Genomic DNA, 24,503 nt, shown 5'->3' with positions numbered 1-24,503 from the left:
AAATAAATATATATATATATATATATACATATATATATTCGACAAATGCCTAGGAGATATATCACTATATCAATCATTGGAAGCTATTTTTTATGCTGTTAGATGGTGTTATTTTTCTGCGTGTGCGTGTGTTTTTGTTTCTCTTGATAATGTATAACTACACACACACACACACACACACACACACACACACACACACACACACACACTGCGAGGTGCCACAGCTTCACACCTGCCAAAGAGACATTTTGTGTGTCTGAATGTTCCAGTGTGAGCAATTTGTGCACTTTGTGTGTGTGTGTGTGTGTGTATAAAGCGCATATCTGGGGTTTATAGAAATGGCGGGTCGGTGCTTATTGACCTATAAAAACACTGATTAAAAAAAAAGGGGGGGGGGGGGGGGGTTGGCATTTGGAAAATGTACATAATTTTTTTTAAAAGATAACTTGTGTTTTAAGCCTGGATTAGTTTGTGCGACGGCATGTAGTTGTTTTTTACGTAGTGGTTTTGTATGTACATGAAAATGATTTGGATAAGGAAAATGGAATTATTTACATGTATATGTAAATTAACAGAAAATCCCATCACATCTTGAAATACTGTTAATGCTGTTCACTACACGACAGAAAAAGAACGCTGGATGTTTCTCTAAGTTTTGTCTTTCTTTCTTTTCCTTCCCTTTGTGACTTCCCTGCAGACCCGTTGACAGCATAACGACGGCCACATTGTCCATTGAAATTAAATTGGATTGGCAATAATTTCAGTCTTCTTTTGCTTTAAAGAAGCACCATGTACATTTCAAGTTGTGCCACTTTTGTCTCGTGGGTGTCAGTGTTCGGTCGCTCTATGACGTCCTTCATGGGCCTGTCAAAGATCGTCGTTTGTGATATCACAGATATCCAGAGTTTGATGCAATTGGAGACGTTGCCCAACACGTTGGCGCCTTGCACACATTTGAAAAGGCTAAACAGTTTTGGTAGGGGAGACACTTGTGTGAGGTATGCAGCATGAGCTGACTCGGTGCACCACTTTGTGGCGCAAACTTGAATTGCAATACTAAATATATGCTCGATAAATCAGCAGCACGTCAGAAACTTGTTTCTGAGACGTGTAGTACGTAATGTATGGTGTTTAAAAAAAAAAGTGAAAACAATAATGGCATGGTATCGGAGGCTTTCGTTTGTGCTGCAGGGTTGTTTACGAAAACACTTTGCAATATGAGATGAAGCCTTTGGTCACTGCAGTATCAAATATGTTCTCGTACCTAAAATAGGAAGAAGCAAGCATTAAAAAGCGGTATGTGGAACACGGGCTTCATGCAAACCGGACACGATATTGACGGGACACTTTCACCCAACACATCCGAAAGTGGCTCTATGGAGATTCTGGAGAAGTATTGTGAGCCTGTTATGCTGTCATGAGTCACTAAGAGTCGGTTCAGCGATTGATCAACTAGTTTCTCATTAGGATTTTCTTTTTTCTTTTTTTCCTTTCTGTGTGGATAAAGTCCTGTTTTGACAATCTGAAACGTTTCTGTAATCTAGCATTTAAGCATCTGTTTTCTTTAGCGTTCACGCGTGAATATCACGGCTGTCGTCGCAGCTCATTTCCTCCAGGTGAAGTGACTTCAGACTCATTGGATTCTGAACCACGGTGGAGTGAATTGACATCAAGATGAATCTTTCGTAAACCTGCTGATTCGCCTGCATCGCAGCATTAATGACGCTACTAATGCTGAGTCAGGGCATCCAATGCACACTGACACTGTAGAGACTCGGCAATCAATGGATTATCATCATTTCCTCTGGAGTGCAGGCTCAGTGCCACGCGTATTTTTTTAAAGGATCTCTTCATTTGAGGTGCTTTTAAGATGTTAATCTCGCCCTTCTGAAGGGCCGAGAGCCTCGCTGAGTGAAGTCTCAGCTTGTTCCTCAGCAAACCATCAACGAGTCGTTGGACTGAGAGCCTTCTTTCTGCGCCATAGTGCCTCTTTTCTTTCTTTCTAAATCCCCACGAGGCGAGGGAGATGTAGGATTGTCTTCTTTCCGGCCGGGCCTCACATGACTTTGGACTCGTCACTCGATCCCCCGGCAGTGAGATTTGACTCGTTTCCACAGATTTGACTGGATGAGTGAGCTCGGCGGCTCGAGGCCAGAGAGAACCCCAGAGGGGACAAAGTTTCCGTGCAGACTTGCCGTTCTCCACGCTCGCCGCTCTGCCTGTGTTCTTGTGTCGTCCAGCAGCTCTTGCTTTGCGTAGGGAAAGAAGAAACGTCACAGCCATTCACTTCACATGAGTTTTACTTTAAAAAGGGGGAATTACCGAGTGGAATTTGTGGTTTTCACTTTGTCACTGAGCGAAATGGTTATTTTTGTGTATTTTTTTTGTTTTATTGTACAGACATTTTGTAATAAAACAAGATGAAACACAACCACCTGTTCAGAGAATCATGAGCAGTTAATTGGGACGGAGTCTGTCCAAACAAAAACCACGCTGTCCTGAAAGACGCTTTATAACAGCAGTGATGAGGAATGAACGAGCCGGAGGAGCGAGCATGCGACTCGCCTCGCCTTAATGTTTCAAACAACTCGAGGTGATACAGTGATCGGTCTGAGAGACGACACAAGTGAGATTAAACTGGCATCAGGTTACACCCCCCCCCCAAAAATCCTGTACACGTTGACTGAAAGTAACAGAAGATCACGATAAACTGCAGTGAAGCCGAAACCTTCCCAGACCCACAGTGAATAAGGCATCTTCTCTCCCCGTCAAAGTGCTGACAGCTAAGAAATCATCACAAATTGGCTCCACGAGTTCTCTCAACAAAAACGAGTAATGAAGCATGCAGGTAGTATATCTCTATTGCTATTGTACACGTACAATATACAGCTGTACAGGAAAGTTGAGTTTTTTTTTTAAAAATGTGCATGATTCATAATTTTAAAAAAAAAGCTTCCCGTTAAAGTATAAATGTGAAATCAGATTTTTTTTCCTCTTTTTTTTTTTTTTGGTTTAAGAAAAAATATTTGGAGAACTTAAAAGCTTTATGTTAGTGAGTATTTACATTCCAAACACGGATGAAGACAATGTGCAAATCTGATCCCATGCAAACATTTGCATACGCGTAGTTTTGGGGGTTTGAGGAGGGATCTGGATGGAGAAACTCACAGCAAGCAAAACAGACAAACACAAAAAGGTAAATTACTCTGCATTACCATGTAAGATTCAAATTTCGGAGGCTCTGTCCTTTAAACGCACTGCGACAGCACCGAGGAGTAATACTGCTTAGTAAACGCAAACTTCCACAGAGAGTTGTCGACCCGCCGAGGAGCTGTGACTTGTGGGGAATGTGGTTGAAACGTCGTCTCGCCTGCCTCCTGATCTTCGCTGGCGTTCTGCTGAATTAGCGGATGATTTCTAGTGAAAACGACCCGAGGCGATGGGACTCCACACACTGATTCAACTGTTCACAACTTGGAAACAGACTCGGCTTTGTTTCGATGTCGGAAGCTGATAAAAAACCACTGTGGCTGCATTAAGACACGGGTTAATCAAGTAAATATTGATCGACGCACAAATAAATTACGGAGTTTGACTGGACAAAGGGAGCACAGTCGATCAATGGTAAGATTATCTCTTAAAAACGAAACGCTGGCGTGTGCGGATGGTGAAACCGAGGCGGATCGAGAGCGGGGGTGACGAATCGGAAAATGCAGACTCGATGTGTAACAAGTGCAATGCGACGAGGTCGGTGTGCAAATCCGCATTCCATTTGCAAATTCGCCGTTTTTCGCTGAAGATGGCGACATCTTTGGGTGACGAGTGACGGAACTTTGAATCCACGAGCACTTAAAAGTAAAGAAACGACGAGAAAAGACCAAGTGGGGAGCGTCTGTTCGCTCAGGCGTCACTCTGAACACTTAAGAATTCTTTTTTTTCCTCCCCTTGATAATACATTAGTTTAAAAAAAACTAAACAAAAATAAGGCAACGTGAACGCATGAATAAATAAGATGACTTGGCATTTAAAAGACTGGTGCCGTATCGGACATACTGAGTGTAACTACAGATGAAGACGGTGGCTTTCTCTCTCCGTGTCCTCTTGTCTTCAAACAGACAACATGTGAGGGCGGAAGAGGAAAAACGCGTCTCCAAGGGAAACAAACCCGAGAGGTGCGATCCCACACTAAGGCAATGACATGTTCTGATGGGCGGCGGCGAGACGGCAAATAAATACACGATGCGATAATTACAGGGTCGTCATCTTCTGGCTGGTGAAAGAAAGATGGCGGGTGGCTGGATGAGTCGGGGGTGTGGGGGGGGGGGGGGCAGTGAGACAAGTGGCAGAGGCCGTGAAGAGTCCAGTGAACAATTGTATCTGCCTGTCGACCTCCGTCCTCTTCCACAGGTTCCTCTGCCGGCTGGGCAGTGTCTGTGCTCAGGTCCCGGCGGCTTTACATGTCCAGTTAACGGCGATCCCTCCGACCCCGGTTCCACCGGCGGTCCGTCACTCCGCTTCCCAAAAAGTCCAGTATTGAAGCATCGTTTCCCCTCCTCCTCCTGGATCCTGACCCCGTCGGCCCGGGCCGAGGCAGATGGACGAGCGGCGGGGGGGGGGGAGGTTTACGGCGAGGACGAGGCAGCTGCGTGGTATTTGACGAAGGCGATGGCTGCCAGCTCTTTGCAGAACTCCTCCAGCACGATCACGCCCTCCAGCAGAGTCATGTGGTCGATGCTGCGGCACGGACGGAGAGGTGAGTGAGGGTCAGCAACTTCAGTCACACAGTTAAAATCCCGGAAAGTCGTCGCTGTACGTACTTGATGCCCTCCGGCTCCATTCCTAACAACCTCTTCCTCACCAGCAGCAGCTTGGGGGTGAAGTCGGGGATGCGGTGGATCCTCAGCATGAGATCTCCCACAACCTAGCGCGCAGGAACGCACATCACTGCTTTTTTAAATTATTAGTACACTCAGTTTCGTCTTCTAAAGCATATCGCCAACAAAAGGAACTGAAGAGGCTTCTTGTGCCCCGTTTCTATATCCAATACTGTTAAATTAATGGAATTGTTGCTGCCGATAGTTATTTTAATTTAAGTAACTAAAGATTTAATAACCAAATACAATCCCAGCAACACTAACTGTACTTTAGTGGAACTTTTCAGTCCCCTGCCTCCATCTCTGGGTGAAAGTACAACACCGGTGAATCACGCCCACATTCCTTGGAATTATGACAATGAAACCCAGAGCAGAATCTTCCCGCTCCAACATGAACGGCTGCGAAGGAAGCCAAACCTTTTATTATGACACAATAGTCAGTTCATTTGATTATTGAGAGTTTTCAGTCTTTCAGTCAGGAGAGATCGAAGACAAACATTTCACTTTCAATCCTGCTGTGGGTGAATGTATTCCACAGAAAGAAATAAACAATTTTTTTTAAAGAATAAAAAGATGAGACGGTGAGGAATCGTTTCTTACCCTGACGATGACGGAGAACAGAGACCTGCAGCCGGGCGCCAGGTTGATGTAGGGGTCCAGCAGGTACTCGTGCAGGTGGGGGTGCGGCAGCAAGGACAGCTTGGACAGGACGGCGGTCACCTGCAGGTTCACGTCGTACGGCTGCCAGACAGATGGGAGGGCGATTACCTTCACTGTCTCCTTCATCTCCACAGTTCTCTGCTCGTCTTGTATAAAAGCCCTCTGTATAATCAGCAAGTTGCTTGCATTTTCCATCCATTTTCATTTGGTGGTAGATTTCGTTGAATACCTTCACATATCCTGAAGTTACTTTAAACAACACCTTAGAAAAAAAAATTGATAAAAGCTGAAGTTAAAGTAAAATCTGGGAACAGAAAGTCAAATCTTCTACAGTCAAGTTAAATTGGAGAGTTTATGATTCACTACTGTACATTTGATTCAAATATTTCAAGGGGCTTTTCTGGAGCTTCCGAAGTTGTGATCTGCTTTGTGTCTTTGAACCTGCGTCCTGCTTTAAATTTGAAAGTTAACTGCAGCAGTAGAGATGCAACCAATGTTCACAAACCAACTGACAAATAATCCCCGGGTCACTGGGGGTCATTTAAAGTCAAACCCGATGTACCTGATCGAGGATGCGACCCATCCTGTCAAAGAGAACTTTGAGGAAGTGGCCCTCGAAGAACGGGCTGTCCAGGTTGCACTTCTCCAAAGGCTTTGGCGCCCCCCTCCAGTCCCAGCGCTGGCACACGCCACAATAGTCCTTGAACTGCGGAGGACAATGAGGAGAGGCTGGATTTAAAGTCTTGCCGTCGATCTCATCAGTCCTCACCGGAGTAAAACCTGGTCAGAGACTGATGACGGTGGGAAGGTTTCAGCCGTGACCTGTCTGTGCGCGTCTCTGAGGTAGGTGTCGTAGCCGGTTCCCTCCACGTGGTACGATGACTTGGCCTCGTCGGGCACCAAACACAGAAAACTGCCGGCCACAGAGTTCATTCATTAAACGACCACATCACGTTTAGGAAGCCAGATGCCGACGTGCTTTGCCGCAGACCTGTTGACGATCTTGTGCACCTCCGTCTTCCCGTCAGACTTCAGGTGGTCCGGACTGGGTTGAGGGGACGAGCTGAGCCAGTCGGAGCCAGACAGCCGGCTGTCCGGAGAGAGCTCGTCGCCAAACAGCGGATCCTCCTCGAGGTCTCTGCACACACACACACACACACACACGTCGCTTACTCACGACATTGTTTACATCCGAGGTCTGATTTAGATTCCTGGAGGAGAAATGCCTCCAATTTAATTCAGCTTCAGACCAAACGTATCTGCAACCATGACGACACAACATAAACACCTTTAGGCTCCAATGTGACAGGCTGCCTCTCCGGGCTTCATTTCTACAGCAGCTTGGAGATCAATCATCAAACACGGCAGAAAAACGCACCCCGCAAAGACAATTTGGTTTCATTTTGACTCATTCAAATCAAATTGACATGCAAGTCATTTTATATCGAAGAACATCCTTTTAAATGGCAAATCATTGAGATCTGCAGCTTTTTGAGTGAAAACTGTCATCAAAGCTAAATACAATAAAAAAAGCTAATTGTTCATTATGTCTAAAAGTTTATGATCGAATTGTCCCACGTTGTACAGAAAACTTGGCAGCCGATAGATGCATTGATTTTATTTCACTGGTTTTGTGTTTGTGTGTCTCGGTGGAAGGTCCCAGCAGCTCCTTACACGGCGTCGTGGGGCTGCCCGTTCTCCAGCGGCTCGCGCTCCTCCTGCGGCTTGTTCTCCTGGTAGTTCCTCTCCTCCAGGCTGCGCAGCGCCAAGCTGTGCAGGATGTGCTGGTCGGGCTTCTGGATCAGCTGCTCGAACAGCCGCAGCGTCATGATGCTGATCTGAGGGCGAGGGAAGAGAGAGAGAGAGACACTCAGCTCCTGCTCGAAACAAGAGGCGGCGGCGGCTCGTGACATCAAAGAGATAAGAGATGATTCATTGGTCTTTTGTGCGAGGAAAACTGCGTGCAGCAGCTCTGTCACGTACTAATTAAAATTTATGGTTTTTTTGTTCATCGTGTGACTCACCAACGCTGAACTCCTCACAGGCTGTTTGTACTTTTTAATATCAAACAAGAAGTGCAGATTTTGTTTTTAGATTATAGTAAAAGTTCACTCATTAGATGGAATTCAAACAATTACAGTCAGTGTCACTCTAACGTTGCACATCACTAGATCATCACTTTTTACTGTACCACTTTCTGTTAAAAGGTCCTGCACATATCTGGTGTTGTGATCGCAGCAGCAGCTGTTCACATCCTGCTCTTATCAGCCATCTTTGGAGGGATCGCTCCATATGGTGCCTGTTCCATCACAGGCACGTGGCACAGGTAAGTCATCAATGTTTTCAATCAATCAAATGTATGTTTTGGGCAGTTTGGGGAATCTGGACAAGACTTCACCCAATAATAATTGATAAATAACATGAGGAAGTGATGGTGAAGGTCACAGAAACGTCAAAAACACCCGTGAAGATGACTTGTTTCTTGGCATCTTGAGGGGAGAAAAAAAAAAAGGAAAACAACTTGGGTGATAAAAACCTCATCTGACAGGTGATCGCAGTGCTCGATGAGTCTGTGTCTGAGTGGACTCTGAGCCATGGTCGCAGGAGTCTCCGCCTCCTTGTCCTCGCCCAGCAGGAAGAAAACCATCTGCTGCAGCAGCGCCTCCGACGTCACCTGCCGTATGATCCTATTGAGCAGGGCCGTGGACGTCAGGATGCCCACCTCGGACCTGCGGCGGCCCACAGAACAGCTTGTGTTAGCCAGCAGTCACGACGCGTCGCGCCGCTGACGGGGCCGCGAACGATCAGTCCGGGATGAGTCGGGGCGTCGCTTACGTCTGCATGAGCTGCGGCTCCATCACGGAGACAAAGAATCGTTCTCTCACCGCTTTCGCCATCACCGCAGCTGCTGACTGGGGAAACGCAGAAAAAAAGAAACGAGCGATTCAGACTTGGGAGCTTTCAAACTTGAAAAATGACTTTGTGTGGCGAAGAACGCCTTTTATCACGTCCCTTCAGAGCCACAATACAATGTGTCAGAACAGTGATTCAGCACTGATAAGAACCTTCTGGGCCTCCTTGATGAGCTGGTCGCAATAATCTAACCACGACAGGAAGGAGATGAGAGCCCGCTTCCCCGTGAAGACCGCAGCGTCTTCCTTCAGGTTGTACACATCCAGACTGAAAGAGGAAGGAGGGGAAAAAAAACAAAACATCAAAGTATTAGATCTATTGAAGCGGCTCTAAAAATATATCCACTTTGCTTATTCCATACACAGTTTTATATTCACTCTCCAGTGTACTAGCCTTGCTGGTTTCATCCAGCTATTCTTGATTTCTTGTTATAATTGTCATGCAGAACATCAGGAGGTGAATATTTAACCCTGAATCTTAAACAACTCCACCATTTTCCAAATTAAATTCCAGGAAACAAATGTAATCTGTGTGATATTGAAACTAATACTATAAATGTAAAATGTACCCCCAGTTGACGGACTCCACAGTCTCGATGTCCAGCGGGTCCATGGACTGTGGCAGGGCGTTATAAAAGGAGACCAGTCTGTCCGTCAGAAGCTCACAGAGCTCAGTGTTTTCAGTCAGACACTTGGCCGCGGCGGGCTCGGGTAAGCTGACCAGCAGCATCAGGCCCTCGCACGCCTTCACCACTATCCTGCCATCCTGAGGAGAGAGGGGATCGATGCCACCCGTCATTGCCATATTTACATAACTGATTAAATCAGCAACACGCCTCACGACTTACAGGACTCTTTGTGAGGTTCAGCAGGGAGGAGACCAGATTGTAATTACTGCTACTGCTGCTGTTGTTGTTTCTTGCGGGGCTGGAGGCGGCGGCGGCTGCAGCCTGCGGCCCGTCGTGGCGTTCGGCCCGCCCCTCCGTTGCAGACTGACCCGTGTCTGGAGCCAGCGCGCTCTCCTTCGTCCCCTCTGTCAACACGGGGCTCTTAATCTCGGGCCTCCTCGACTTATTCTGCAAACAACGTTCCAAGTAGCATGTTGGCAGGGGATATGAAGAACATTGTCTTTTTTAGGGCCACAGATTCCTCGTGTAGAGCAGACATGAGCCACTGGCAGCCCGTCCTCGTATTTTTCTCAAAGATTTAATTAAAGGTTTTACAAAATGTCACAGGAGATCCTTCCTTCCTGTGGCCAAAAGCCTGTATATATGTGGCCTGTATATATAAATATGTAGTACTGATCTCATTTTAACTTATATTTATTCTATTCGCTGAGGAGCAACACCGTAAAAGAATTTCCCTCTGGGATTAAAAAGTATTTCCATTCTATATGTAATAGTTCAATATAAGTGCATTTGAGCCTGGTATCAATTGAAACGTTTATTTTTTGGTCGTAAAAATGTAATATATGCATATTGTGTAATGATTCAGATGCATGATTCATTGTTTTCATTAACTTAGTCACCGTAATTCTAATAAGTCTGTGCTGTACAAGTGCTTTGTCACAGTTTGATAATAAGGATGAAATTCTTGCAGCTCCTCGTGATAATAATCATCTCAGCTTTTCATTAAATAATTTATCACATAGCTAACCGAGTAGGCTTTGATGTTTTTGTATGCTTTCAGAGGCCACGCTCACAATTTTGTAAATGTGTTTATCAGAGGTAAATATAGATAAATATTCTGTGAGGTCAGAACAACCCACCTCCAGGAAGAAGTTGACCAGATACGGGTCCTGCTTGAGTTTGGCACAGACTATGCAGAGGAACTGGATCTCTTCGTTCTCAGTGGGAGCAGCCAGCACCTCCCCGCACAGACGGATCAGTTTCTGGGACAAACGTCACACAGCCTGTCAGCTCTCAGAAGACTTTCAATCAATGATGCAGTAAGACGCAGGCTGCGGCGGCGCTCACCTGAACGGGCCGGTGAACGTTGATGTGTGGCAGGAGGGGCTGACGGATGTGCGCGAGCAGCTTTGTGTAGAAGGTGAGAACCTGCTGCTTCATCCCTGGAGGACACTTGACGGGAGTCGGAGAAAGACAACATGTTAACGGTCCAAAGATATCTGGAAATGCAGCTCAGACGGCTGTCACCTTTCTAAACCTTATGCCACGACAGCAGCTGACTGCGCAAGCTTATTGAAGGTTTCCACTAATATCGCATGCAGGAATCATCTTGTCTCCTATGTATGTGTGCACGGAGTTACCAACGCATCACTGTCTTACATCTGCCTTGCCCAACGTGTAGAGGGTCTCCAGGATCTTGTGGTGGAGGAGATACTCCATGCAGGGTCCCGTTTCCCCAGACTCCCTCTCCCCTTCCTCCTGTGTGAGGATGTCCAGCATCTGCTCCAGGTGGGACGGGATGTTGGTGTCTGTGACGGGGGCTTTATCATCTTGGAGGAGGACACACAGGCATATGCAGAGGAGCCAACCATAAGCACAAGGCACCTTATTATTCTTTTTTTTTTTTTTTTTTTTGCAGAACTGCGAGGCTTCTGTGTTTACCAGGCAGAATGCCTGCCATAGTCTTCTGATCAGCTGATTTCCATTGAGCTCTGTGAAAAGTCGTTGGGAAGCTTGAATCTGTTTATCTAGTCAAACTTCCGAAGGTGGCTTCACAGTGAAATCCTGTTCTCAAATATGTATTAATAACAGTAACTGGTGGTTCTAGTTGTTTACTTCTCATTTTTTGACAGCAGAAAACTGCAGAAATATACCACAATGCCTCGTGACTTTATTTACTTCAAGCTTTGGTTTACCAACCGACAGCTGACGGCGTTAGAAGAGATTAAAAGTGAACTCATTCACCTGCTTCATGTAACAACATACAAAATGCCACAATGAAGTAAAATGACATGTAGCTTTTTTGAAGATGGAGAATTGATGCAACTAAGAAAAAAAAAGAAAAAGCAAAGTAAGAGTACCATGACATCCTAAAATAGCAGCGGGGCTGACAAGGATCAGGTTACTCCAAACTGACCTCACAACCAAAGTTCACCCAGATCAAAAAAGGTTTATCATGAGTTATTCAAAAGAAATGTAAGCACAGAAGCTCTGCATAGAGTAAACAAAACAATGACAAGACAATGCCGGATAAAAATACCTTGGACGAGCAGAAGATATCACATTTGATCAGATTGGAATTACAGACCGAGTTTACAATCTCACAAAGGTGCATACAAATTCTCCTTGCATAGATTTTCATAGGCAAAAATGAAGTCGGTGTTGTGCCCCATCAAGCTACTGAAGTCTAAAGCCAACTCTCCCACTATGACATTCCAGGAATACTTCCATTTTTTTTTCTTCCAAAGGCAATACCTTTGCAAAGCCGGTTTATGTGTGGAGGAGCTACATGAGCAGGTTATTATCACCGAGGGAAGAAAAAAAAAAAGATAAAGCAGAAAGCAATTTGTCATATGCAATATCCAAAAGGACAAATCATGTATATAAAAAAAACATAAAACACATCTGCATCCAAAATACTCTCCTCACACAGTAAACTGGTATTTATCACTGGGGGTGTAATCAAGACAAACACTAAATAATAATTTGGTGCTTTCCTTACCAGAGGTCTCGATGTAGTAATGTGTGATCGCCTTCCAGTGATAGACAAAGTCCTCCTGCAAAGGCAGTGATGGCGCGAGCTGCAAGAAAGCATGTTGAGGTTCAGCATATTTTCGGGTTCTAATAAAACATGTAGTTTGTCACTTCCATTCAGGGAAATACACCTGAGACTTGATCAGAATCAATTACAACCTGCACATTTTGAGACTTTGGCTCTTAATGCCACAGATTTGGCCTCGATCTACTGGTGGTGTATTTCTACTTAAATAATGGGATTAAAAAAAGGAAACTTCTATTTGAGCATATACAAGAAGGTTTCCAGTATTTGATTCTTAGAATCCTTCCCATGAAGCAACTTGAAAACACAAGAGTTTCTAGCAGTGAAGCTGTCTCTGTTTCTACACCACGCTCTCAAAAAGGACCAGAGGAAATGACCCTCATGCTTCTCCTGCAATCTTAAAATGATTGCACAAGCTGGAGTGAGGCTGTCCATGGATTTCGACACTACACTCCATGATGATAAGACCTTTCTGTTTGGAAGGGAACTGCTAGCTGCGACGTTAGCTCACGGTAGCTTAATGGCTAACGCTATGAATCTCCCTGAACACAGGTCGTTAAAGGACAGCAGTCACTTCATATTCTAACGGGATACACAGTCAAATACGAACAGTTTGTCGTTTATAAAGAGGACAAAAGGCGAAATCACAACGTAAACACAAAACGCTAACGTTAGCCGAGGCTAACTTGCTAGCCTGCTAGTTAGCAGCCTTATGCTGACGCTGATCAACAAAAAGGAAGTTTCCAACACAAAATAAAAGTCGCAGAAAGAGCAAGTCTCAAACTTGAGTAGGAAAAAAACCCACCGCTTCCACTGCATGTTGGAGGATGGACGTGAATTTGGAGAACATCTTGTTCTTCGACTGGACGAGTTTCTCCCGAGAAGAACGAGAGAATTCCTCTATCTTCTTCTTCCTGTTGCTTCCGCCTCGATCCAGATTGGAGGTTTCATGCAACGACCCTTTTACGAGAGAAAAAACGTGAGCAATAAAAAAAAAAAAAGGAGGAAGACACGCTCTTGGAGCAGGGGACTTCACAGGCCTGGCACAGCCACTGTAAACAAGACGTCTACAGGCTCCACCGTAGGCTCACTGTGTGTGTGTGTGTGGACACGGTGGCACTTCGCTCGCCAAACAGTACCGCTGGTATCCAGCAGGGGGCGCCGCAGCACCGCAAAATAACACCCGACATTCCAGTCAACGATCAACGCATACCAATAAAGACTTCAGGGCTGCTCGTCAACATCCAGGTCAAAATATATCATTCCATGTGGGCTTTTCTAAAAGCAATAATTATATGGTTTTATTTCGTAAAGCAGAAGCGAAGTGGAGTCAACTTAATTCTGGAGCTGCTTTTAGAATACATTCACATAATTTGTATTCGGAAAGTTGTTTTTTTTAAATATATATATTACGTCGCTGAAAAAATCCGAATAAAATCGAGGAAATAAACAAACACGGATTGCTCCAGAGTGCCTGTCAACTTTTATGATTTGGCTTCAAAAAAACAAACAAAAAAAACCCTGCTGCGTCCAGAAGAAGCGCACAGTCATCCCGGACAGACAGAAAGTACTGGCTGCGCGGCTTTAACGCAACACGGGGTCCGCAAACACAACCCCGTTCACAATAACCACGCAATCGTTCGAAGCTGCGTCGAGATGTGGACATATAAAGTTGTTGTTGGGTGGGATAAAAAGCAGAGGGATGCTGTGTGTTGCAGGACACGCCCTGCCGCCAGAAAGCGCTCAGTCTCTCCCCATCGCGCATTCAGGTCCAGTCCACCAAACCACACCGCAGGCTGTACGCCTCCCTGCCTTTAAAACCCGCTAAATGACAATCAAAAACTCACAGCAGAGGTAACATCAGGCTGTGTTCCGCTCCTCCATCCGCTCCTAGTAATCTCTGCAAAGAAAGAGAGATTATACCTACCGGGCATGTCTGCTAGAGGTGAGTGTCTTTTGCCGCAGAAGCCTTCATAACAACATCACACCGGGATTAAAAAAAAAAGAAAAAAGTCTTAATTCTAGGGGGGGAGGAGGTCAGGAAAGGGGGGGTCTTGGTTGAAGAATAGGTGCAATGGAGAAGAGAGCCCCTTTGCGTCGTCTTTCCGGAGGATCGGGCTGTGATAAAGACTCAGATCATGTAAGTAGGCTACACCGGTGCATGGCTGAAACTACAGCTCCCACCGCTGCAGCCTTTTTTTAGACAGCCGACAACTTATTTTCCTGATGTGACCAATTTAGACTCTGTGCAACCTAAAAATAGATCACTTTAAAAATAAATTCCCAGCTGTGATGGTGATCTGAGCCAGAACTGTGGTGTCATCAGTGAAAAGCTGCAGACTGTAAAATGTGATTCAATAATAATAATAATAATAATATTACCACTGTGTCTGCTGAGCACTTCAATGTGGTGAGATCAGATGGGTGTTACTGCCATCCTCAACCTGTCTGAGTTGTAAAGCTGTTTTTCCTGATTGACATTTCTTACTGGAGATAAATAAGGCAACATGTATGGAGGCTGTGCATGTGGATCATGTTTGTTCTCATTTGGGCTTTTGTGCAGTCTTGGAATTGGCGTCAGGTGATTGTGTCCTCTATCAGAGCTTCCAGATGTTCCTGCTATACAGGATACGATGAGATAGTGTGACTCGCTGATTCTGAACTGGGAAGAAGCACCTTTATAAGAAATCTGATGTTGGACTCAACGCAATTTGTCTGATCTTGTTATGGAGTTATTCACCATTCATCAGGAATCTTGCTATTCTCTGCATCAGGTTCTCTATGGATCGAGCCGGAAGCTTTCAACTCCTTCTATTTCTAACGTGCTTTACAGTTTCCATCCTTTATGGATGCTAGGGGAAGATCGATGAAGCCCTGAGCCCACTGTGTGACAGCCCCCTGTGGTATACAGATCTGATTAGCACTCTTAAGCCCTGCAAACAGCCAATCATTATTCATGAAAAGTGACTACCCAGCCTGTGGTCGCATGGTATCTTTGCACAGTTTGAAGAAATGTGTGGTGATTAATGTGTAATAATAAAAAAAAAAAGTTCAACAGACAGAAAAACAGAGAAATACATACAGAAATGTGACAATCCTAAAAAAAATTACATTCTCACCTGAGTCTGTTTACATGACAGATGCATAATTTTGTTACCTTCACCAGCTAAAGTTGGGCGAGAAGGTTATGTTTTTGGCCGCGTGTATTTATTTATTTATTGGTTTGTATGTATTAGAGATGATTTGCGATCATCCAAGAACCAATTGATTTGACTTTGAGACGTTAAAGGCAAACTATTTCTGAATGAATCTCAAAAAAAGCAGTGGAAAAAATGTCCCATACAAAGAGGATGGGAGAGGCCCCTCATGGAGGAGATCAAAAGAGATCAGCATCTGTTGCTATGGAGACGCTCCAGACCTCACAGTTAATATATAGGTTCTGCAAGTATCCAGAAACACTGGTGTGAGCGCATTGACTCGGGTAGTGGTTTATCTGTGCGCCCCTGCCCAGTGTTTCACCCAGTCATGTTCCTATCTGACAGGCTAGTTAGCATCGATATGAGCTAACGGCTAACATTCTATCAATGCTAATTCAGCTCTGCAACCAAATGTGGCATTGGTGAAGGTATGCGCTCTGGATTATAGTTTTCATTCATACACTGCTGTGATGGAGGGAGGGAGCAAACAAACGTGTGCAATATGCAATGTCAACAAAGATCCGAGCTTGGATTTTCTCCAGATATTCTGATTTCTTCACAGTTCACGAACATGGATTTGAGGCTATGTGTTTACTCTGAATTGACCATAGGTGTGAATGCGAGGTTGTGTGATCGTTTACTGGATGCCACACAGCGGTTGTTAACACCTTTGCCTCACATTGAGTAATCCCCAGTTTGAATGCAAGGCTCAGAGTACTTTGTCTGCAGAGTTTGCATGACTGGACTTGTGTTGTCTCCCCGTTTCCTCAAGCAAAGAGACAAACTTTTCCAAATGCACTGTCAAAGTTTGCTGTTTTCAATCATTATGTATTATGCAATGTATGCATTACAGACAGTCTTTTCCTACATAGCAAAAATAAATCACATCCCTTGATTTAAATATTTAAATATTTAATTATTTCAATTATTATTTGAAAATGCAATATTTTCAAATAAGAAACAGAGTGGCAAAACCTGAAGCATGTTAGATGAGTGATTCTGCACTTGAAAGAAGACCAGGGATAAAAAGTAGCACACTTTTTCCACATTTCCACCCCCTATGAGCATCAGCCATTACTGTGCTCTCAGTCTCAAAAGAACCCCCCCCCCCCCCCCCCACACACACACACACACATATGCCCACCACTACCCCTCCATGACCACGTTATCAGCTAAAGAGCCATCAGCTTTTACCTTGATAGTGAAGCTCTTCCATTAGTCCCCCTAACTTACACCCTTGTGGGCATGGTACTCTCTGGTCTCATCATATTCCCTGTGCTGTTTTCTTCTTTCTCAAATCCCGTAATGTGATTTTTGTTTATTTATTTATTTCCAAGCAGACCATTATCCCGGTCAATTCTACCTGAGAGCAAGTGGCTCGATATGGGCCCGCTATTGATGGCCATTGAGCGGTTCAGCCAGAGCAAGTGGGGCTTAAGTGCAGCTGGTCAAGGTCACTTTTCGTAGCAGCTTTTGAGGGATTTATTGTGTTTCCTTTATGAAACGTCTTCGACTAAGGTCCAGTTCTCTGGAAGGCTCGAAAACCGAACATAGTTGATTCATTTAGCACAATCGCTACATTTATTTTTATGTTTCGGCTGTTTTGCTGCCATTGGTTCTCTGCTGTTTGGGTTGGCCAAACAAATGTGGGTGAATTCTTCCACGCGCTCTATTAAACCACTCAAGGCTGCATCACTGCAGAATCTTAAATCAACATGCACTTCAGACAAGTGCTCATTTTGAAGCTATACTCCTGTTTTGAAAGGTAGGTTGCTCCATTTTGATTTTAAAGATTTGTATCATGTGGTTATCTTTCATTCTGCAACCACAAAAACGAATACCATAGAAATGTTTTTGATTAGCAAAATGGCTTACTTTTGGATATTTTTTGCAAATCAATGCACTAGCTTGTTGTGCTGTTTATTTTAATCTGTCTGGATGACTTTAAAGTGACTACCCCCCCATACCTGCACCTCTCCATTTTTGTCCCAGTCCGACTTCCTGCTCTGCCCCGCCCTTATCCTTGAGCCAAGTGAGCACATCCTCCTCAGTGTACCTGTTACACTGCAGTGCAATCTGCATGATCAATGGTGGATAAAAAAAGAGGCATGGCTCCATTCTGCAGTAACCCAATCTGATGTCTCCTTCATATCCGACCACTGGAGAGGGCTGCTCATGCTGCGACAGCTCGACCCTCTGCCTCAGCACTTTTCTCTCTCTGTCTCTCTCTCTGTCTCTCTCTCTCTCTCTCTCCCTCCCTCTCTCCCTCTCTCCCTCTCTGTCTCTCTGTGTGTGTGTGTGTATGTGTTTATTCACTCTGTGCGAATTTGATGGTGGGTGTGTGCGCGCGCATGCATGTGTCCTGGCAAAAGCCTGAATAATTGACGAGCAGGGGAAGGAGTGAACGCACCGCCGGACGGGACGGTGTGTGTGGGAGTGTGTAGAGATGGGGGAGAGGAATACGGTGAAGCAGCAGCCTGGGTACGATGGGCTTTGCAACTACGCCCAAAAAATCACCTCCTGCTTCGGGCTGGATGGTAAGACCGGCGGGGGGGGGGGAGAAACCGATGAAGGGGAAGGGAGGGAGTTGTTTGCTGTAGATCAGGATGGAAAAAGAGGCAGAGGCTGTGGGAATGTTTAAGATGTATATTTTTGCACGATGTTGAGGGCAGCGGTGTTGTTGTTTTTCTCAAGCATGTATGTGTTGTTTTGTAAGTGCGTGGGTAGTTGTGGTAAAGCTACCACAGAGGGGATGACAAGTGGAGGGCAGTGCTTCGCCGCAGCACAGTACCATATCCTCAGCTACTCTCAGGTGCGTGTGTCTGCATGCGTGGGTGTCAGATTGTGTGCGTCTTGTTTATACCTCCCAATCACACTGTGGCACCTCTCTTCAATCAAAGTCTCGCTTCCTTGAATGAAGGTGAAGTTTTAAGCGAAAGCTAAATTGAACCAAATTGGACGACAAGTTATTTAATGTGATTGTAAACTCCACCAGCCCAACTCTTGCGTTCCTGTCTGCGTGTCCTCTCAGGCAAAGAGGAAATTCAATAAATCGGAAGGGCAGGCAAAGCATGAGGTCTCCAGACGAGAAGAATATTTTATGATTTGTCACTGTCTGCTGTGTTTTTCATTACATTACTCATTATTATCTGCCAAAATAATGTTAAATGTGAAAAAGGTTTTTCGTTATAGTCCCCTCATTTGCCAACATGTAATAAAAAAAAAAAAGAGGCCTTTGCCTTCTACTCAGTTTTGTGGAGCCCGCTGAGCATGGAGTCTCATCCCTGCATCATCCATCTTTTCGCCTTCCACCAGAACACTGAGGGAGTCAAAAAAAAAAAAAATCCCTTACATTTCCAAGGAATGTTAATGCATCTTTGGCTCAAGAAAGCCTGCTTGTGGTGGGGGGGAAAGTGAGAACATTTTGGAACTCCTTGCAGAAAAACAAATCGTCCCAGCATTAAACTGTCTGAAGATTAAAACCCCAGAACATGCCTTCTTACTGAATTACATCTTCCAAAATCCCAGCACTGTTTTTGTCAATCTTGTCGGATCATGGAGAGGAATTGCTTGTGTTTGAACTCCAACGCTGATGGAGTTAGAGCGTTTTCTACACTTTTGATCACGCTGATGAATAACAGTGGGTTTGTGCATTTGTTGGCTGCAGGAGTGACCTTGCTGGTTCTGACCTTGTGAAGGACTGGCAGAGACCCAAGGCTGTCACCCTGAAAGTGTGACTTGGAACACTGCTGGTGTGCATTGATCCATTTGACTGTAATGCAAAGTGCATCGATAGAAATACACATCTTGTTGTTTGGGAGTGTAATTTTGCATAACGGCATGTTTGCTTTTGCAGGTTTTTGACATTTCGTTATAAGACAGATGTGAGAAAAATGACTCTGATCAGGTGGTGAGTCTCCCACTGTGCAATGGGTAAACCTGACGTAGATCAACCTAACCCCACCCAGAAGATAATCATAGGCTCGACGTCAGCTCTAAAGCTGCTTAAGGCACTAGACTGGTTGGACTGAAGACACTGACAGTGTAAGCTTCTTTTCCCCACGACTCATTCCCTTCTACCTGCAACAGCCTGCTTTGTCATACCTGATGCCTGTGGCGTGGCATCTGCAGCTCAAGGTGGACATCAACGCTTCGCTTCAGTTCATCTGTGACACGTCTGACCTGACAACCTTGAGGGGTCCCCACAAGAGGAGATTCAGTCGGAGCCTCACCAGGACTTACTCGTGATTTAAAGATGAGCAGTCGTGACTTTACCTATCTGTCACACACGGGCTTCTTCGTTTCATTTGTGTCTTCATGAACGGCCGTCACGCTTGATGTCCAAAGACGTATGGATTTCAGAGTGGGTTTGAAGCCCAGCACTGGCTGACATCTTTTTACGGTGCTTCACCCTTCTCTGAGGGACGGTCGAAGGGCAGCAAGGCGCCATGCCCACCCTGCCCAATCTTAACAGCCTGGGAAAGCTGTGCAGCTCCAGCCGCAGTCACAATGTCGACCGCGTCCGAGTGAAACGCAAGAGCTCGGTCAAGCGCATGTCCATCATCGAGGATGGGCACGTGGCTGAAGTCCTCTACCTCATTCCTAAACAGTACATGGAGCAGCTTCCTTACCTCAATCCAAATGACTATTACCTGAGTGAGAGGCTGAATGATGTCGCCACAGGTAGGACAGGCCAAAGATCTGAATGAGTCTGGTTGGAGTATTTACTCACTCATCTCCCATTATAACCACCCATCTAAAGATGTAGCTGACTTGTAACTGTAGCATCCGTCATCTTTAATGATCATTGCCTAATCAATAACCAGTAAAGAAAATGCCCATTACCATGCAAAGGTGTAATTTAATGCAAGTGCATCATCATCATATACTTCAAGACACTAAAAACATAACATCTTGTCTCCTATTACCCCCTTTGGCAGATGTTAGTAATTGCACATGGGGCTGTTATTTTGGTCCTTTATTATACGACTTTGCTTTGCATTCTGTTTGCGAGTGGGTCTCTGAAAGTGAATTGATTAGTTGTTGTTCAGAGATGACGTCATTTTAATTGGATGACAGTGAGTGATTACACCTCTTTAGGCTTTTCACGTCTGACCTGTGTGTATGTGTAAGGGCTCCCGCACACATGTTATGCAACAATAACTCATCAACACCTAAAAGTCTTACTGGAAATGTAAAAAAAACCCCAAAAGGGCAGGGAATTAATTAACATTCTCACCATAGTTATATAATCCAAACCCATATGCAAAGTCAGCCCTGCTGTATTTTGCCAAGCAACAGTACATGAACAAGCGACATGGTGGCTTACATCAGGATTAATACATGGGCATGAGGACAGATTGAGATTTCCAGACCTAATGCATTCTCTGACTTCATGCCAGATACAGAAGTAAATTCACCATTGCTTGTTATTTGCTGTGACTAAATACCACAAATCACAGGCAACTCATTAATTTTTTTGTTTAAGTTAAATCTGAAGTTTTATGACAAACATCCCACGCTAACAAATTTTTTACATCTCCAAAATGACTGAGGGTCACAGCGGTCATGGCTAATGTTTTCCATTACATTTTTTCCCCCTGACAGCTGAAATTCATCAGTGAATCAGACATTTGGTTGCCCCTTATATTTACTGCAATTTGCAGGCATTTCACTGCAACTCTCTCACTTCTGAACATAAAAATGCCTTAAAAATTCATCCATAACAAAACAAGATTTTCTGAAACCTTTAAAGTTGACCTGACAGAGGTTGAATCACTTAATTTCCTGTTTTGCCCACCATACCCAAAGATTCTACATTAATTAAATCATTGATTGTTTTTGAGTGAGTGGCATTATCCTCTTGCTTTCCAGGCAATATTATCTAGCGGTCACCAAAGTGTTTGACGCTACCTCAAGGAATTGTTAAAATGAGTCATCAATCCAAGCATCCTGTGGCTTGTGAATGGGTAATGTGTTGTGTGTGTGTGTGTGTGTGTGTGTGTGTGTGTGTGTGTGTGTGTGTGTGTGTGTGTGTGTGTGTGTGTGTGTGTGTGTGTGTGTGTGTGTGTGTGTGTGTGTGTGTGTGTGTGTGTGTGTGTTACTGAAATAATTGCACAAAAAGATGGCCATTTGGTTGGAGTGAAAACAATTTTCTTGCGTATTCAGGGTAGCTTGTTAACAGCACAGATAATATCGTGCAGGTTTAGTTACACTATGAAGGCACGTACCAGGTTGCACTGGTGACTGTTACTGATTCTAAAATGGAAGCAAACTGGTGTAGTGCTTGTTATCATCCAGGGTTGGAAAGTTCAGAGTCAAAGACACATATTTTCCATTTGTGTTTCCTGCTTAAAAACCTTGATATTGGCTTTGCATGGGTGTCCACACAAAACACTGTTGCATGCGCTACCTGTGACTTTGCTCTTTAAATGAGTTGACGTGCGCAACCGCCTGTGAAATGATCATGTCATATGATAACAGATTAATGTACTGTGATATGAGGGTTGTGCAGTAGTTCACTGACCAGGTTATTAATGGACAGTCACACATGGATCACCCATAGGTGAGCTGGGTACAGTAGAAACCTTTCATCCATAGATAATAGGCTTTGCTCCTCAGAAATTGCTCTTGGCAAACCTTTTGTGGCATGAATGTCCTCCAGCTCCGACTCTTATTAAAAGAGGAAGGATGATAATAGGTCTATTATAGTGGACACAGTAACATGAGATCTTTGTGTTGCGTTGAGCAGAAAGTAGCTGTACTGGAAAATTCAGCATTCCTCCAACTGTGTTGTGAAGAGCCAGTATAAACAGGTTCTTGGAGTACTCATAATATATTCCTATACTTAGAAAAAACAAATTGGGTGGAGGCCTGGGGAAATGTCAGTTAACTATTTTTACCATTTGCCTCACCGACTTGCTATGAGAAGAAAACGCCCCGGTGGAAACCGATGCATGTTGATGGATATCCAGAAGGTGGCATAGTTGACGCTGCAGTGGATGAACGCGCTCTGCATGCATAACGAGCCGCCTGCATCAGCAATTACAGAGGTGGTGCTGATGAAAACATGTTCCTACCCCTCATATGTGCAGAAGTAGAGGTGGATCTGCAACTGATTGGTCCCTAATCGGCGCGTGTGTGTGTGTGTGTGTGTGTGTGTGTGTGTGTGTGTGTGTGTGTGTGTGTGTGTGTGTGTGTGTGTGTGTGTGTGTGTGTGTGTGTGTGTGTGTGTGTGTGTGTGTGTGTGTGTGTGTGTGTGTATTATGTGGAGTTTGTTTTGAAACATTTTCTTATAAAACACTTGACTGTTTGTGTGGCGTTTGTAGTGAAATAAATCTGTAAGTAAATCCATAAATCTGATATTTGTGATAATCTCCTCAAATTACATGACAAATTCAATATTTAAAGCACTATGTTTGGCATTGTTAGAGATTTGCATAAATTGTCTGTGTCGTAGACATTTGTCATCTCCTGAACAGATGGCGCTTTTGTTTATTTTGCAACGTTTTTATGGGAGAAGTGCATGTTAAACTGCTGAGTTGACAAGAAGTGTCATTTTTTTTTTCTTTCATATGGCCATGTGCGTGGCAGATGATATAAGCGCCTGTATGTTCTCACGGTGCAGCCAGGAATGTGCTCTCCCGTGCTTCGTCTAATTGGATTTCAGAGGCTCCACCGGAGATATTAATACAAAGCTTATGGTAAAGATCACGATAAGTCTGACCTTTTAACTCAGGTGGCCTCTCCTGCCCTGTCATGCACTTTTCATGCATTATATGGCCTTTCAGAAGCCTTGGGATCATTACAAAACCAGGGCTGCCAGTCAAGCTGAAGCTGGCTTTGATGCATGATGATGATCGGGTTGATTGGAACTAACTGGATAACAATAGATTTCAATTCTTATTAATTCTACACGGGATGTTCATCATTAGAAATGATGTGTTTAATGTGTATTTAATTCAAATGTATCATTAATTGAGTGCTGTAACCCCTGCTTTTTCAGAGAGCAGCCAGTAATTTACAGCAATGGTTTAGTTTTGACAGTTTTAAGGCTTTTGAGATGCATTTTCTAAATGTATTTGTCAAATACAAGTTTTTTTCTTTTAACTGAACCACTCTGGCAACACAGCAGGCTAATTACAGAACTGAAACAAATGATTGATTTCCACCTACTGCCCTGTTTTAGTGAAGGAAAGCCATGATGTATGTGTATGATAGAGATAGAAAGACATGAATGAGAGAAGGAGGTCGGAGCCCAGTTCATGTTTCCTACATGTATACATTATTTTAACCTTTAACGTCGGCTCATGTATAGTTACCGCAGTGTGTGTGTGTGTGTGCTTAAGAGGCTCTGATGTATAGATTTAACAATCCAAGATGACAATTTTTTTGTCCCAGGGGAAATTTCTCTATCTGGACAGATAAGCTGGGGTTTACTGTTTTTTGGTCACACAGCAGCAGCGGCCACCTGGTTGCTGCAATGAGGAGGTGGCTGACACAAGAGAGCGGCTGAGAGAGAGAGAGAGAGAGAGAGCGAGGGAGAGAGAGCGAGAGCGAGAGAGAGAGGAGGGAAGAGAAGAGGTGTGGGAGGAGGAGGAGGAAGAGGGGGAGGAGGAGAGGGATGGGATGAAAACAGGCAGTCGGGAGGCAAACCCCACGCTGTCGATCTGTTTTTGGAAGGAGAGCTGAGCAGCGCCGACACCTCGCTCTTTCTCTCTCTCTCTCTCACTCTCTGTCTCTCTCTTGCTCTTCAGTCTTGACTAAAAAAAGGATCTCGATGCTCCTGTGTTGCTGGTGATTGATTCTCAGAGCCTTTTTTGGTGCAGCTCTACCTGGATTCCAATGGTCATGGTCAAAGAAAAAGGTATTCCGGCGCTCATGAGTGTGTGCATGCGATTGCCATGTTTAGATTGGATTTGTTTTGCTTGTCGTGCTGTTGGCTGTCTGCAATCTTCAGAGGTGTGCATCTGTCTGGATCCGCACCGCTGTGTGTGACTGTTCAAATCCAGTTCAACTGAATTTGCCTCCTTTGCTCTGCTCAGTTTTGGAGATGGAGACGCGCGACAGTGACGGTAACATTGACGTGGTGTTCTTTCATGTGGGTGTGTGTGTTTCTTTCCTCCGAAGAAGCATGACTAACAGCACGCTCTAAATGTGCACCTTCAACACAT

General features: G+C 44.5%; 2 protein-coding genes across 9 annotated transcripts in view; one reads left to right on the top strand and one right to left on the bottom strand.

The window, feature by feature from the left end:
• Window positions 1-24: 24 nt before the first annotated feature.
• On the bottom strand, window positions 25-13,171 carry fhip2a (FHF complex subunit HOOK interacting protein 2). The gene is made up of 17 exons (XM_080507584.1): window positions 12,939-13,171; window positions 12,077-12,155; window positions 10,735-10,904; window positions 10,423-10,527; window positions 10,215-10,337; window positions 9,295-9,522; window positions 9,016-9,212; window positions 8,600-8,714; window positions 8,370-8,446; window positions 8,071-8,263; window positions 7,209-7,372; window positions 6,526-6,672; window positions 6,357-6,447; window positions 6,097-6,240; window positions 5,475-5,615; window positions 4,818-4,921; window positions 25-4,734 (listed from the first exon to the last, which is right to left on the bottom strand). The coding sequence occupies exons 1-17, from the start codon at window positions 12,981-12,983 to the stop codon at window positions 4,623-4,625; spliced, it is 2,235 nt and encodes a 744-aa protein (XP_080363710.1). The 5' UTR covers window positions 12,984-13,171; the 3' UTR covers window positions 25-4,622.
• An 879-nt stretch (window positions 13,172-14,050) lies between these two features.
• Window positions 14,051-24,503, top strand: part of LOC308138460 (actin-binding LIM protein 1-like) — a 41,145-nt gene continuing 30,692 nt past the window's right edge. For 7 of the 8 annotated variants that reach the window (XM_080507583.1, XM_080507581.1, XM_080507580.1 and 4 more), the window contains exon 1: window positions 24,018-24,196. In XM_080507583.1, coding sequence (XP_080363709.1) covers window positions 24,175-24,196 — 22 coding nt within the window. In that variant the 5' untranslated portion in view covers window positions 24,018-24,174. Of the gene's footprint in view, window positions 14,079-24,017; window positions 24,197-24,503 lie in introns of those variants that run through there. The other variant, XM_080507577.1, reaches the window with a different exon arrangement.

The sequence above is a fragment of the Blennius ocellaris genome, assembly GCF_963422515.1.
Source record: "Blennius ocellaris genome assembly, chromosome: 13".
NCBI lineage: Eukaryota > Metazoa > Chordata > Actinopteri > Blenniiformes > Blenniidae > Blennius > Blennius ocellaris.
The sequence above is the reverse complement of the archived record's forward strand: the minus strand, read 5'-3'. Positions and strand labels throughout refer to the sequence as shown.

Bases quoted from the DNA above. Each gene is read 5' to 3' on its own strand.
- fhip2a (XM_080507584.1), bottom strand. From the start codon at position 12,983: ATGTTCTCCAAATTCACGTCCATCCTCCAACATGCAGTGGAAGCG. The intron at 10,905-12,076 runs GTAAGGAAAGCA...TCCTCCTCCAAG, and splicing joins TTACTACATCGAGACCTCTG to ATGATAAAGCCCCCGTCACA. The intron at 6,673-7,208 runs GTAAGGAGCTGC...GTGTGTGTGCAG, and splicing joins GGGCAGCCCCACGACGCCGT to AGACCTCGAGGAGGATCCGC.